At 44.0% G+C, this 16,353-nt stretch overlaps 1 protein-coding gene across 1 annotated transcript in view; it reads left to right on the top strand.

Annotated features, from left to right (window-relative positions):
- The window catches only part of espn (espin), a 45,569-nt gene that overhangs the window by 11,417 nt on the left and 17,799 nt on the right, over positions 1-16,353 (top strand). Inside the window, exons 3-7 of the mRNA XM_072713492.1 lie at positions 3,069-3,255; positions 3,388-3,570; positions 4,626-4,757; positions 7,107-7,329; positions 8,982-9,268. Coding sequence (XP_072569593.1) covers positions 3,069-3,255; positions 3,388-3,570; positions 4,626-4,757; positions 7,107-7,329; positions 8,982-9,268 — 1,012 coding nt within the window. The remainder of the gene's footprint in view (positions 1-3,068; positions 3,256-3,387; positions 3,571-4,625; positions 4,758-7,106; positions 7,330-8,981; positions 9,269-16,353) is intronic.

Below are 16,353 nucleotides of genomic sequence, written 5' to 3'. Positions count from 1 at the left end.
ATACGGGTGTTCTGAGCAAACAAATACAAAAATATTGACGGCTCCTTTATTGTTGGATTTTGTTTTTTGAAATAAAGCTATATATATTCTGTCTCAAATCGAAGGTCGTATTGCGTAGGTTGTCTAAACTTGGTAATTACAGTAATTGGTAATTAGTGACTCAGTATTGGCCCAATGCCTTTTTGGAAAGTTTCTGCTTTTTTGAAAATAAAAAAATGCATCCTTTATGGAAATAAAATTCCTCCACAAGGCCCGAGGTGTCCTATGAAATTTAAATAAATGAAAAAACATTTTTACTCCAGATTTTGGCCTTGTGCCCAGGCTTAATGGCCTTGTGCCCTAGAAAAAATATGAATAGCCAAGGCCAAAGTGGCTGTGCCCTCCTAAATCCTTATGTCTAGCCCTGGTAACAGTTAGTTATCTGAGTAGAAAGATTCCTGTTGGATTCCTTCTGTGATCCACTGACTTATCACTTTACCCTCCTGAATATACTTTCCAGTAGCTCGCTGCAGTGATGGTGTTATTAGTTTGATTTATTAAATTTTAGTTTCCAAAACTGAATCATGGCTTGTAGTAGGCTCTGCCAATCCAGAACAGTTTGCAGACTTTAGCTTTGATCTATATGAAAATTGCTACTTAACTGAGAATCTTCAAATTTTACATTAATAATTCATGAAGTTTGAGTGCTTACCAGTGCTTTTTTTTCCAAAAATGAAACTAGTTTTCCTTGTGACGTAGTGATATTCTTTTATTTTGACCATTCAGCTGCTCTTAAATTTCATGAGGTGTCTTGAATGCAAACCTTTTTATTCTTGTATTGAATTATTTAGACAGGAAGGGCAACCGAGAAGCTGACCTCATTTTTGAAGGAAGCACTTACACTTTCAGACGCCCCCCCCCCCCGGCTGGGTTACCCCAGACTGCAGATGGATCTGGCAGTTTAAGCGGCAGGTTTTTTTTAGTACTTCTAGCGGTAATATTACTGTCTCTATTACTTTACCTTATGCAGGTTAAATCCAGAAAATGAGACATGGCTAATCATGTGAATTACTGTATGCACTGCCAGTCAAACATTCTTACATACCGTGGGGTTTTACCACTTTTCCATTTATTTCATAAACTGCTTTTTTTTTATTCTTGTTAAGCACTGGAAAGTTGAGTGAACAACTATAAATGATAATATCAAAGTCAAATAAAACAAGTTCCCTTTATGACATGGAAAGAGTATGTAACAGTGCATGTTTGACGTCCTGTTATCTGGTTATGTGAAGATGGCATAGTCAGATTCAAGGTTGATGCACTAGTTAACTTCAAACGCACTAGTTAATCGTATCATCCCGTGTCCCTTGTAGAAAGAATGTCTCAGATTTTCTCTGCTAGAGGAGGTTAGTCAAAGATACGACATTTTCTTGCCAATAAAGATGCTCAAATACATGTACAAATAAATTTACTCATACTGTAAATTTACTCATTAGCAAAGAATATTCAGAGTATTTTTAGTAAATATTAAGTGAGTGATATGCAAACAGAAAATCTCAGTGCATTTCACTGGTAGTGTATGGTCGACCCTCTGGACAGATGTGTGTGTGTGTGTGTGTGTGTGTGTGTGTGTGTGTGTGATATCCAGGTATACCTTATGTTATGGAGACCAAATTCCCCACAATGTGATAAAAAAATCCTGCTATTTTGATGTTATGGGGACCATTTTTTACAGTCCCCACAAGGAACACCTCAATTATATAAAAATCTGTGACTGCAATCAAAAAACTAAAAATGCTAAAAGTCTTGAATTTTGTTTGTTTACTTATGGTTAAGGTTAGGGCTGGGTAGGGGTTACGGTCGTCATTGCTGGGATTAGGGTTTCTCCCATAGAAATGAATGGAGAGTTTTTGCCCGCTGTGTCTCTGTAGGGAGCTTTTGTGTGTCTGGCTGAGTTTCCGCCTTCTGTAGAGGCATCGAGCTCCTCTCTGCGTTTACCGAGAGCGGGCTGCCTTTCTCTGTATTCTGGCATGTTTTCATAATGCATTTCATGTTTGTGTGGGTGTATTTCCTGAGCTTTCGTCACCATCAAAGGCCTGCCCACTTCCATTACACTCATGAATAATACATGGTCTTGTCTACTTCCTGACGACAGATTGCATGCCCTTCCTGTCTGAAATATTTACCACCTGTTTGTTTTGGTCTGCAGTTAGGTTAAACTTGCCTGTAGTCTGTGTGCATACGCCCTGCCATGGACTGGCTCGCACCCGGGGCCGTCTCCAACTTTATGCACTCTGCTGCCTGGAAATGGGATCCATATGACCCCGACCAGGAGAAGCAGTTGGAATATGTATCTACAGATACAGACATGCACACAAACGCCTCACGTTCTCCCACTTAAAGATTCATGCATGGCCTGACATTTTTAGATTTGTAGCATTTATATGTTTGAGGATTGTGTAATTATTGGTGATGCTGTTTTACCATTAAAGGTATTTTTCTGCAAATTTCAAGATATAAATCACAGTGTCCAAAATTGTACTGAATAATAAAGTGCACATTTAACTGTAATTATGTTTGTGTGTGTATCTGTGATGTGTTCGTCTGCGTCTGTGTGTGTCTTTGTGTCTGTTTATGTGTGTGTTTGTCTGTGTGTGTCTGTGTTTATGTGTGTGTTTGTCTGTCTGTGTGTGTCTTTGTGTTTATGTGTGTGTTTGTCTGTCTGTGTGTGTCTGTTTTCATGTGTGTGTTTGTCTGTGTGTGTTTGTCTGTGTGTGTCTGTGTTCATGTGTGTGTCTGTGTGTGTGTGTGTGTCTGTGTTTATGTGTGTGTTTGTCTGTCTGTCTATGTGTGTCTGTGTTTATGTGTGTGTTTGTCTGTCTGTGTGTGTCTGTGTTTATGTGTGTGTTTGTCTGTCTATGTGTGTCTGTGTTTATGTGTGTGTTTGTCTGTCTGTCTGTGTGTGTCTGTGTTTATGTGTGTGTGTGTCTGTGTTTATGTGTGTGTTTGTCTGTCTATGTCTTTGTGTTTATGTGTGTGTTTGTCTGTCTGTCTATGTCTTTGTCTGTATGTGTGTTTCTGCTCCTCAGCCTGGTCAATGCCCAAACAAAGAATGGTGCCACTCCGCTTTACCTGGCCTGCCAGGAAGGCCGTCTGGAGGTGGTGCAGTACCTGGTAAAGCACTGCACCGCTGATCCGTGCGTCCGGGCTGGTGACGGCATGACGCTGCTGCACGCCGCCGCCCAGATGGGACACTGCACCGTCATCGCCTGGCTGGTGAGCTCGGCTTTGCTACGCTAACCAGCTCGTTAGCGTGACCTGCTAATTGCTAAGGGTTTCATTGGGTAGGCACTCTGGGGGGGGAGGGGGGGGATGCGAGCTCATGGCTGACAGGTCCCGTCTGCGCAGATGAGCTTCACGTCAGTCAGCCTGGCAGAGCGGGACGCCAACGGGGCCACTGCCATGCATTTCGCAGCCAGTCGGGGTCACGCCAAGATGCTGAGCTGGCTGCTTCTGCACGGGGGGGAGGCCGTCGCCGACAGCTGGGGGGGCACGCCCCTGCACGATGCCGCTGAGAACGGCGAGCTGGAGGTGGGTGCCGCGTCGGTGGTTCGGGACCCGTGTCCGGTGGCACAGTAGGTTACCGGGTCACGGCCCAGAGGTGCTGGCGACCAATCTGCCTGTCAGCACAGACAGTAAAATATTCAGTGGCCCAGTTAAGCATGACTGAGAGTCTCAGGTAGCAAGAAAATAACAATAAGGCTTTTGAATTCATTTACATAGCTGGGTGTTTTAACAGAGCAATGGAGTTTTTAATGTTTAAATGTTTAATGTTTAAAGCTCTGCATGGATTAACCCCTTCCTCTATAACCGATGTCCTTTCCACATGCACCACCTCAAGATCCGTGAAGTCATGGGCAGTTTGTTGGCAGCTCCCAAAGGATTAAAAACGAAGGCTGATGGTCCTTCTGTCATTGCAGCTCCGATGCTCTTTCCTCAGTTTCTGATTTTAAAATCAAACTGAAAACTCATTTTTATTCTTTAGTTTACAGAAATTTAAGAATATTTTGAGTGAGGCGTTCGTTTCATGTGACATGTGTCTCTGTATTCTGGTTTCTTTGATCTTTTTTTTTTACTTTGTACGGCACTTTGATCAACAAATGTTACTTTTAAAGTGCTTTATAAATAAAGTTCACATACTAACTTATTAGTATCTTAGTGACTTTGGTTACTGCCATAATCTGCAGCATTCATTCACATTTTTGATCAGTATCATTCTTCTTTATCCTTTTTTCTTACTTTAATTTTATAGCTGTTTTATTGCATGTAATGTGTGGCTCAGTGGGTTGGAACTCTGTACTTGTGATCAGAAGGTTGTTGGTTTAAATCCTAGGGTTATGATTGAGTGAGGCTCTTAATTAACTCCCAGCTGCTCTAGGGAATCTCTGAACCTGGTTTCGCAAAATGTGTATGTTATTTTGGAGAGAAGTTCATGCTAAGTGAATGCACATGCAGTGAGTAGCAGAGTGCTTAAGGTGATAAACTCATTACCTGAAACTTTGACATTTTGAAAAAGGCCCAGTTTTTGTCTTGTTTGTGTCTCACCAACCATCTCCATCTTCATTCTTGGGACCCTGGGCCACCAGTGCTGCCAGATCCTGGTGGTGAACGGGGCAGACCTGCAGCTGCGGGACCGGGACGGCTTCACCGCAGCCGAGCTGGCCGAATGTGGCGGACATACCCAGTGTGCCAAGTACCTGCGGACTGTTGAGAACTTGGTGAGGAAGCCTCAGCTGGTCTTACTGCTCTTCCTTCCTGCTAAGACACCCACACCAAACAGAGTATGAACTGGCCCTCGAAGGAGAGGCTTCCTGGGGGGCACCAAGCCCAGCCCCCCGGCAGTGCTGACCAAAAGTAAAATTGTAATTCTAGGGCGTAGGAGAGTTTTTGATGTTGGGGGGACACAGCGTAATGATTTTAATGTAAAAGTGCATATTTTTTCATGGGGGGGGGGCGGGGGTGATGGCAGACAATGAAGCCAAATTAAATAAGGGGCGGAACAGCCCCACCCCCAACACACTTTTTACGCCCCTGCTTCTCCTTCAGGTACACCCCACATTGCTGGCATCCTTGCTAACACGCTAGTTTTTAATTACGCGTTGGCTGCTCTGTTAGGCTAAGTTACCCATGAGGCGTCGAGCCCCAGGGACGGCAGATGTTGGTGCGCCTGAGGGTGGGGGAGGGGGAGGTGTGTGCATGGGGAGGCGGGCTGTGGCGTGTCGCTCCACCCACCACCTGGCAGCTATGGGGCGTAGGCTCTGCACCGGCCGGCCTTCACAAACAGCCCTGCGACGGAGCCCTGCATGGCCTGAACTGGCACCACTGCGTCCCCCCCCCCCTTGTGGAGATGCTGTAAGTCTCAGTATGCATGTGTGTTCTTTAAATCCTCTATTATATTCACCTTGAAAACGCCCCGAGTAATTGGGCTTTTATAACACAAGGAGTGTTTGCTCAGCTGATCTCGGATAACAAGGTTAAAGGGCCGACTGCATAGGAGACGGATCTATCTGATTATCCCTCACTGCTCGGGCCTGGGGGCTGCAGTCTGCTCGCTGTATCGCTGCATTGTGACACGGTATTAAAGCCGGAATGTTTTCAAGCTCGATATCCCGTGGAGGAGTGAGATTTGAAGACAAACATTTCAGTGCGTGACCTTGCACGTCGCTCACTCTGTTTCCCAGTAATACAGCATGAATCCCAGCAAGTTAGCAAAAGCTTTAAGCTGATCGTTTTCACTTGTGATCTTTACATATCTAATAATAGTACTAATAATAGAAGTGGATGAAGTTTTCTCTAAATGGTGTTATACATATGAAATACTATTAATCTGTTAAATAATGGCCGTCAAACATGCTGTTATTTTTAACGTGCATTTTTCTATGTGTTAAGTATAAAAGACTCGAACTGGCATATAAGCACCTAAAGCACGAGGTTATAAAGACATTGACAGAATAAACCAATAAAACAATTGGCTGGTGCTTTTCTTTGCCATGGTCTGTTATTGCAGGTTTTATTCAGTACCAATGAACAGTGTTAGTTCAGTATGGCTCCTTACAGTAACATGCTCTGCTGTGTTCATAGAGATGATTTTTGGTTTGATTCAGCTGTTGATGCCAGACTGTGCAGCATCTCCTGTAAACTCTGCTCTGGCTCGGCCTGGTCATCCCACAAGATTTTCACGTTATTTTCATAACGCGCCTCACTTTTTGTGTGTCTGTGTGTGTGTGTGTGTGTGTGTATTTGTGTGTACGTGATCGTCAGATTAGCCTGTGTGTTTGCATATGTGTGTTTGTTTGCACATGATGTTAGCCTGTGTGTGTGTGATTTTAGCCTGTGTGTGTGAGAGAGATTAGTCTGTGTCAGCATGTGAGTTTGTGAAGTTAGCCTGTGTGTGTGCATGAAATTAGCATGTGTATGTGTGTGTGATTTTAGCCTTTGTGTGTGTGTTATGTGTCTGTGCGTGTGTTTGTGTTGTATGTGTGTGTGTGCATGAGTATAGCCCATGACTCTGTGTGCGTGAATATTGCCCGTGATTGTTTGTGTGTGTTAGTATAGCCCATGACCATGTGTGTGTGTGTGTGTGAGAGTATAGCCCATGACCATGTATGTATGTGTGTGTGAGTATAGCCCCTGACCATGTGTGTGTGTGAGTATAGCCCATGACCGTGTATGTGTGTGAGTATAGCCCCTGACCGTGTGTGTGTGTGTGTGTGTGAGAGTATAGCTCCTGACCGTATGTGTGTGTGAGTATAGCCCATGACCGTGTGTGTGAGAGAGTATAGCCCATGACCGTGTGTGTGTGAGAGTATAGCCCCTGACCGTGTGTGTGTGAGAGTATAGCCCCTGACCGTGTGTGTGTGAGAGTATAGCCCATGACCGTGTGTGTGTGAGAGTATAGCCCCTGACCGTGTGTGTGTGAGAGTATAGCCCATGACCATGTGTGTGTGAGAGTATAGCCCCTGACCATGTGTGTGTGAGAGTATAGCCCCTGACCGTGTGTGTGTGAGAGTATAGCCCCTGACTGTGTGTGTGTGAGAGTATAGCCCATGACTGTGTGTGTCTTCCAGAGCGTGCAGCATCGCGTGCTCTCCAGAGACCCCTCAGCTGACCTGGAGTACAAGCAGCCTGATTCCGGCCTGTCATCCCCCAACGCCACGTTCCGCTCCCCGGTGCAACCGGCCCGGTTTGACATGGGCTCTCCCTCCAGCACCTTGTCCAACTATGACTCCTGCAGCTCCAGCCAATCTAGTACTGGGGAGAAGAGGACTGCGCCCCCTGGGGGAGCAGGTGGTCAGTACTTTCCTTTGAGACATATATACATACACGCACAAAGATATGCTTGCTGTTATACACATACACACATTGATTCAAATGCTAACTGTAGAAATGTATAGAAGAATGAAGTAAGACTGGGTTATGCTGAAATGTAACTGATTGTAGCTAATTAGTGATATGCAGCTGATATCTGCATTGTAGCTGATTAGTGATATGCAGCTGATTTCTGCATTGTAGCTGATTCCAGCCAATGTGCCGTTGAATGTTTGTGGATAGCGGTATGCAGGGACGCCTTCAGAATTCCTGTTTATGGTACCCACAGCAATAATACGCAGGATGATGGGTCGGCAGTTATGAGTCTTACTCGGGTCATTTTTGGGCGGGTCAGTTACAATAAAATTTAAGCATATAAAGCCAGTTGGGCATCATTTATTAACATGCTTTCTTTCTGCGATGGCGTTTTAGGTCATTTATAGAAATAAAATAATAGACTAATGAATTTTGAAAATAAAGTTCTAATATTTCAGTTATAGCTTAATGTAGAAATATTTTGATATTGAAACCTGCAATAAACTCAGAATTCTGCTCCTGCTAAGGTACATCCCGCGTTTTTGGTGTGCAGGGGGGGGCACCACTGTGCAGGGGGGGCGCCACTCAATGCCACCATTCCATGTATTTCACCATCAGCTTAATTCCTCAATTTAATTAATTTAAAAAAGTCAATGACGTCATGATTAACTATGCAAGGTGTGCTGGTGGTCAAGTCAAAAAATACATGGACTCTGACAGACGTAATATCATAGTTTCACACCAACATGAAGATCAATTAAACGTCTTTTTCTTTGACTGCCAAAGACTTTTACACAGTAACTGTACAAAAAGAGAGGAAGACGAGCCACATCTCTGAAATAGTGTAAAACATACTGCCTAAAATGTGCGTCCTAGTTAAATGTTGTCCAAATTAAATGGATGACATTAATAAAGAGGCGTAATTAAGCTAATGTTAACATTACAAGATGGACTCCTCTGCTCTTCTGTTAGCATGAAAGGTCCATATTCATGTCCTGCCAGCCATTAAGAGGGGGGGCAGAATTAATCATTTAATTAATTTAGGGAAACCACTACTTTAACAGAGCCTTTAAACACTTAGCTAAAATGGGAGCCTGTGTATGTCCCAGCTGACACCTGCTACATTGTGCCTTAATAACGTTTGGATTCCAGGTTGAGTAATAAGTGCTGCCATCTAGTGGACAGACACTGAATCGCAAAGTTCCCATTTCATACTGTTAAGATCTTTCCAGGAAACTGAACTTAAGCTCTTTTTAGGCCACATTTATGTGACTGAATTTACATTTTCTATTTGAAAAGTTACTGTTTTATATAGTTATCATGGGACTAGTGACCGCTGAAACAAAAATAATATGTAAATATCAAACAATGGTTGAATATTCTGCAAAGGATTCATTTACGAAACCAGATGTTTTTTATGAGCTGTTTTGGAGGACTGCCTTGTTTTAGGCAATACAGAAAGACCCCCCCCAATCCACCCTGTGACCCTTCAGTGATCTTTAGGTTTCTCCATGCAGCGTCCTGCTGTTAGGGTGAGTAACTAGCCTGTGCCCGCATCCTGTCACTGGGTGATTGTTGCTGTGTGTGATACCCGCAAGGCTCCAGTGACACAGACATCGTGGACATGCAGACCTACATGGACATGCTGAATCCTGAGCTGGTGTCTGGGTGTCCCGATGCCGTGGTCCCACCTCCCCCGCCGGATTTTCCTCCGCCTCCACCACCCCTCAACAGCGCAATGCGGCGGCCCGAAGAGCCGCCCCCCCCACCACCGCCCCCTCCCAGCTACCCCCCACCAAGCCCTCCTGAGGACCAGCCCTCGGCTGAGATCTACTTGAGGGTCAAGAACAAACTGCGGCATGTAGAGGGCGGAGCCAAGGATGAGGTACGCCCCCCCCCCCCAACATGACGACCTTAACCCCAACCCAGCCCTAACCTTACCCATAAGTAACCAGACAAAATACACGGCTTTTGGCATGCATTTGTACTTTTTTGATTGCATCAACAGGTCCGAAAAAATGGTCCCCACAATGTCAAAATAACAATGTAATATAATCCCACAATGTAATATAAACCTAATTCTCACACACACACACACACACACACACACATATACACACGCACAGTGAGCAGTGGTGTCGTAATGGTTAGGGAAGTGCATTTGTAATTGAAAGATTTCTGGTTTGAATCCCCGACCAGCAAGGGACCACTGAGGTACCCTGAGCAAGGTCCCGTCCCCAAGCACTGCTCCCCGGGTGCAGAATTAACTGCCCCCTGCTATGTCACGATGTCACATATTGGTTAAATGCAAGGGACACATTTCATTGTTGTGTGCTGTGGTGTGTCAACAATGACCACTGATCTCTAAATTCATTTTCTCCCCTTTTATGACGTAAGCTTATATGTCATATTGTACCTCATAGAATTAGAGTGTTTTCTAAAGCAGTCTTTCTCACCTTGTCTGTCACTCACGGGTCGTTTTCAGTTGGTCATGGAGTATGTGAGTAAAAAATTATTTCAGATTTTTTTTTGTCTGCCGGCACCATCTCATTCATCAGACTTCACCAGTTGTTATAATGGCATATGGTTCAAATGTTTAAAAATTTGTGTCGTGACTTATGGCCAAGGAAGAATGTGGGCTTTGAGGCTACAGCAGTTGAGAACCACTATTCTAAAGTAAAGAGTACAATTATGCTTGGGTAGGATCATTTTTTGTGAGATGTTTTAGTCTGTCTGAGTGCACTATCAAATAAATCTCAAACCCAGCTTTGTCATCATTACAGTGGAAGTTCCCAACACAAGCTCTGGAACCAGGCTAGCAGACAGTCCCGCAGCAGACAGACAATCTATTTAAGACTTAATTGGGCTTATTCTGATTCACAATGTCATGATGTTTTTAATTGTGTGAGTTTGTATATAAAACGTTAAAATAATAAGTTATTTTTCTCTATCAGCTCTGAAAGCCCTGAAATATTTACTGCAAACCAATTTAGCAAAAATGCTACTTAAAGGATGTCTTGCAGGATTGTATCTTAACAGACACTCATGTACAGCAAGTAATCCTAGTGTAAATAATTAAATGAACTGTTTAAAACGACGTGTCCCAAATTTGGCACACCAACACAATTCCTCTTCGGCTGAGTTTGCAATTAAAGTCAATGGAGCTGTTCATTGAATTAATACTTTAAATATTAGCTTTAATTTCCGTGTTGTGTTAAAGCAAAGTATTGTTGATGATAACTTGAATGATGAAAAATTGACAAGGTTTTTCCATTTATCGTTAGAAATACATTTTAAAGAACTGTTCATGTGAGCAAAATTTGTAGCATATCTCTAGCAACAAATAATTCATTGAAATAATTTATTGTTGCAGTCAGACCACAGCTAAATTAGCGCAGAATTCTTCGCGACCAGCAGAGGGCTGGGATAAACGGAATCTAAACATGATCTGTGTTCTCTGCTGGACTTCATACCACGAACCTTCAGCTTTTATTGGGGCTCTCACAGCGCCACGCAACTCAGAAATTACTCACCTTAACTCTGGATGACTTCCATAATTTACAGTGAGTAAGTGACCCTGAGTATCATTACCAACAGAAGCAGGGCTTCAGAGTATCACCACTTCCTGTTCACTTCCTATTACCCTTTATAAACAGTTTATGAATATCCAGTAATATATGCAGTATATAAATATTATAGCTCCTGTGGAAGTGTTCAGAAATACAGCATATTTCTTTACCCTGTTGTTAAGGAGTTTTCGTCTTGTTTGTCTTCAGTGGTACCATGTGGCTGTGAAAATCATATAAATAACTTGATGAATGACTCAGGGGGATTTTCGACCAGGAGAGATGATAAGAAAACTCTATTTGTAAAAGCAAAGATTCGTTTATCAGTGAGCAACGGTGTGACATGCAGGTCGCAATACCCCATAGTGCAGTTTGTTTTTAGCAGGATTGCTGTTAGTGCAGGGAAACGGCTCTGATTCCGGTATAGAGAGGGTTCAGATCCCTGCCCACTTTTTGTCCCCCATTTAGGCCAAATGAACGGTGACACTCCCACGGGCCACCATTCCACAGACACGCATTCAGACGGAAGTTACTGGAGTGGATCGTTATGGATTCCCAACAACACTGGGCTTCGGAGGTTCTCCATATGGAACCAGCCCTCTGTGCTTTTAAAGGGGATAATTACTTCATTTGGACTGTTCACACGGTGTCCACAGCCTTAGGAGGGACGGGGGGGACACAAAGTGGTAATTGTGACCCAGCGTTAATGAGGACCTCATTACCCGGCCGCCCCCCCCGTCAAAGCCGCTGATGAGCTCCCTGATGGGCCCGTTAGTAATTCCTCTGATTGGCTGTCTGTGCCCTGCCATTCCCGCGCGAGAGCAGCACGGGTCCTGACCGCATGTTCATCCATTTGCTCCTCATCAGTGGTGCATAACAGTGGCTCCCAGTTCCACGCTCCCCAGTCTGGTCATTGACGTTGCACTAGTGCAGGGGTTGGCAGCCTGTGGCTCGGCGACAGACACAATCACATTTTCATGTCTTAACATATTATGATAAATTATTTATATTTCCGAAAGTATTATTTATGGGTTAATATTATTATTTTTTGCTTAGATATTTCTTTAGCTATATGTGAATGAGGCAGTCCGTCGCGGGCTTCTGTTACGTCTTAACTGCATAATTTACATCTTCCTCAAAGTCATTCGCTAAAACGAGATTACCTCTCTGGTTAAATGGTATATATCCTTTCTGGAGATTTCTGAAGCACCTGAGATTGGATGTACGCTTCAAAGGTTATTGGGATTCCTAATTCTTTCATATACTTTTTGTAGTAAATCGTCACCACGCCTTCCCAGGTCTTTGTAAAATTATTATATTTTATCCGATTTACGTATTATAGCCAGCTGATTTCGGAGTGGTGAGGACATTTTGCGCTGCTCGGTCAGGACAGTTACAAGTAGTGAAGTGGAGAGTGAAGGACAGACAACTACAGAGCCAAAAGAACTTGGGTGAGGGTGAAGACTGTCGCTACAGAACTGAACAACATTGTGATATTAGTCACCTTTACGCTGTTACGCATCCGAGTGATTTTAAACTGATAACCCCCCCGAAATTGTATTTCTCTATTTTTTTCTAAGTAATTGAAGTTTTGTTTTTGTGTTAAATGCATATATACTGATATCGCATTAAAAATCATATCTCAAACCCTCTTCTCTATCCATTGGGGCTCTTTGTAAATCTTGGGTCAGACATTTAGGATACAATGGCTCTTTGCTTTAAAAAGGTTGCTGACCTCTGCCCTAGTGTGTGCTTGTGTGAATTTCCCCTCTAGCTAGTGGTGTCTTCCCAGGTAGCACCATGTTATTGTTTCAACGTTGAATTATAGTTAAATGCGTTGAATTATGGTCAGTGTTAAATTATCAACGTTGAAACTGATTTTTGGTCAGATTTTAAATATTGAGAAACTGATGGTGGCAAAACCTTGATTCAATGTTGATATAAAGTGAAAGATTGAAGATCAACGTTGTTTCAACCTTTTTGTCTGATATAGAATCAGTGTCGTTTAAACATATGTGTGCTGTCTGGCTTTTGCCCTTTTCTGGTTTCATTTTAATAAACCCCTTATTCGTTTGTCCTGCTCCTTCGTGTTCGTTAAATGACAGATTTTCCGTCGTGATCCCGTACTGCTGAAGCAGTTGGGTAATGACAATTCACGTACATGTAGAAAACAGCACATAGAAGATGCAGCATAAATCAAAACAGTATCATCCATTTCACTTGGCAGCAGAGACCATCAATTATATGATCCCAGGGGGATATTGTTGAATCATAAGTCCAGTTATATCATACTATAGCAGAATGTAATCACAGTAATGATTAGATGGATCAGTAGCATTACTGATTGGTGTCATATTGAACTGTATGTTTGATGTACATTCTGGTGGGTAAATAGGTCTGTGATGTGTGTATTTATGCTGTTGCTTGGTTACAGAGTGCAGTCATAGTAGGACTGTGAGCCTGTGCTCTGCAGTGGGGGGGGGGGGGGGGTGTGGTCCCAGGTACAGGAGGAGGCTGGGGGGTTAATTAGTCCACCCTCCCACCTGACCCCCCTCCCCCCCAGGCCCCAGGTGAAGAGCCCAGGGCTCACCATCATTAACAATTAATCCGAGTGCCGGTGTACACTCCCCAGCGGGAGGGGCACAAAAAGATACTGCTAATTGTCCTCCATGGGGGGTGGAGTGCTGAAAGCGCACAGGTACAAAGCTCGGCTTATAAAAGGCACGGTGAAAAACAATGTGTCCGGGATGCCATGGAAACTCGGGGACCTGGTGAGCGCGTCTGGCGGGGTGTAGCTGGGAGCGGGGCCTTTGTGTCTCTGTCGAGGCTGTCCTGGGCGTGCCTGTCTCAACAGCAAACACCCGGCTCTGGGAATTTAGTTTGTGGTTGTTTTGTGTGTGTGACCATAGATCTCAATTTACTAACTGAATTAATAAAGAAAAAGAGTGTTATTAAGTGGCTTTATAAGAGATATTTGGTAATTTCTTGCCTTTTGCTAAAAGATCCCAGATTTCATCTGTAAACTGGCTTTTTCAAACACCTTTGACTGTAAGTACACTGCCCTGTTTTTTAACTTTAGTTACAGTAAGAAAAAAAATGTGCTTTGTAGGTAACCAAAATCGTACTTTTCGGGAGAATGTAATCCTGAGCCTGTGAGATTTCAGTCTGGGCAGCCATGGCTATAAGGCCAGCCTTTTGCTCGGGGTTTGCATAGGAGGGTCTGGGCCGGGCTGTGGTTGGTTGCAGGCCGGGCACTGATGTCACTTTGCTGCGATGTGATAGGTCTGCGTTACTGATGAGGGGCCGGGGTAAAGCGAGAGGGCAGGTAAAGTGACACAGGTGCTGTAGATTTGGTATCTGGTGTCGCCTCGTCTTGCCTCCCTGCTCCTTGGCTCACTCACTGGGCACTGCTGGCACCCCAGGAACTCGCACGGTAAGACCGAAGTCCGCACCGGCGCCGGTCACGGCCCATCTTCGGGTTTGATTGTCATTCTTTAGGTTCTTTTCGTCATGGGTTTAATATAATGCAACTTTTTTTTTTTAACTCTCCTTTTCATAACTCTTCAGGCATTGAAACATGATATATATATACAGTATATATGCCTACACACACACCCACACACACGTGTTGAAGCATTTCAGGTTTCCTATAGCCTGAAGCCAATAAGCTATGAAGTCAAGGAAAGGCCAACTTTTCATATTATTGGATTTTTTTTTGTTTGCTTGCTGTAAACTGCTCAAATGTGTCAACACAATTCCGTCCTGTAGCTGCGATCCTGAACAAGGACCAAGACATTAAGCTGGTAGCGATGTGTGATGCACATGTGCACATATGACAGTAGAAACGTGCCGTTGAATGCTTATTATGCTGTACATTGCTACCACTGGTTTTCAGGCATTTGTAAAATATTGGTTGTTTATTAAACTCGCCCTGTTAGATGGCTGCTTCTACTGTTCTTCATGTTAGTTTACTCTAAGAATAAACAGGTGTCCGATCTTGTTCGTCTCTCGGTTAGGAGCATCTGTACAAGCTGAGGTGGGCTGGCCTGTGTGATACTTTACTGACCCCCATTGGGAAATTCTCTTTTCATCTGCCCCGTCTTGCTCTCCATGACACATAGACGGGTGAGAGCAAGCTTGGCAGTGAAGGGCAGCCACCTGCAGTGGCGCCCATGGAGCTGGGGGTTAAGGGCCTCGCTCAAGGGCCCACAGCCGTGACTATTCTGACGAGGTCGAACCGGTGACCTTCCGATGACAGGCACAGTGGCTCAGCCCGCTGAGCCACGCACTGCTGTTTTGGGGGGATCACTTCAGTGTTCAGCTTAGCTGAGCCTGTTCCCCTGATCTGTCAGACCCGTCCTGCTCGGTCCCCGTGCCCCATCTACCTATGGGATGTCCGGAAGCGAGGCGACGAAGGATCAGCTTTCTCTGCCAAGATGAATCTGCAGTGCAAATACGGACTGAACCACTGGAAAGATCAAATGTATCATGAGGCTGTTTGTCAGATGCCTGTGTGTCACTGACCTTCCCGGTTGGCAGTGAGGGTTTTACTTAGCTACAGTTCCACCAGTTGCTGCCTACATCGCCAAGGTGGGTAGGTAGAGTCCTGCAGCGTCCTTCAGAGAGAGCACTGGGGAAGGTACCCCACCAGTCTGTGGTGCACGAGTGGGAGACTGGAGTAACCAGTGACGTAACTCCACGGAGGGGGAGGTCGTGAGTTTACATTCCTTAGATTATCATTTTGTTACATTTTTTGAGTTGGATCTGCAATTCAAATGCAGTGCATTTTGCATTAAGGAAATCCGTGGCACGCAGGAAAAACAGCTGCAGATTGACTTTCTCGAGAGGAAGTCTGGAAATTTCCACAAGTCTGTGGCTGTGACTCAGTATGTTTTGAAGTCTCGTATTGCAGACCAGTTAGGGTTCTGGGTCAGTCCAGATGCGTTGCTCTGGCTCTGGTCATAAACCAGACCTTTATTTACAGATTTGAATGATTAAGTATTAATTAATTTTTTTTTATGGTTTTTATGAAATAATGACACAGGGATCATATTATGTTAGCATTTACAGTGTTTAGTGCCTGGAAAAATCACAGTTTAAAATGAATTCCAGGTTGGATTACCATGGCCTACCAATAACTGGTTAATGTAACCCAGTGGGAACCAATGTTTAAACACAGAGGGGTTTGAGAGTCACAGAAAGAATACTATTATGGAATGATTGACATCATGTCTTCCTGAGACTGATATAATTTAAATGCTTTAATCGTTTATCATGTAACATTGTGCACACAAAATAAACCATCAAAAATATATCAAAGAAATTCAAAATAAGCTAATCATAGTGAGAATTCAGTCGCCATCTCAGTTCAGTGCCAGGCTCGGGAAGCTGGAGTGGTGCTGGG

The sequence above is a fragment of the Paramormyrops kingsleyae genome, chromosome 6 (assembly GCF_048594095.1).
Source record: "Paramormyrops kingsleyae isolate MSU_618 chromosome 6, PKINGS_0.4, whole genome shotgun sequence".
In the NCBI taxonomy this organism is placed as follows: Eukaryota; Metazoa; Chordata; class Actinopteri; order Osteoglossiformes; family Mormyridae; genus Paramormyrops; species Paramormyrops kingsleyae.
The sequence above is the reverse complement of the archived record's forward strand: the minus strand, read 5'-3'. Positions and strand labels throughout refer to the sequence as shown.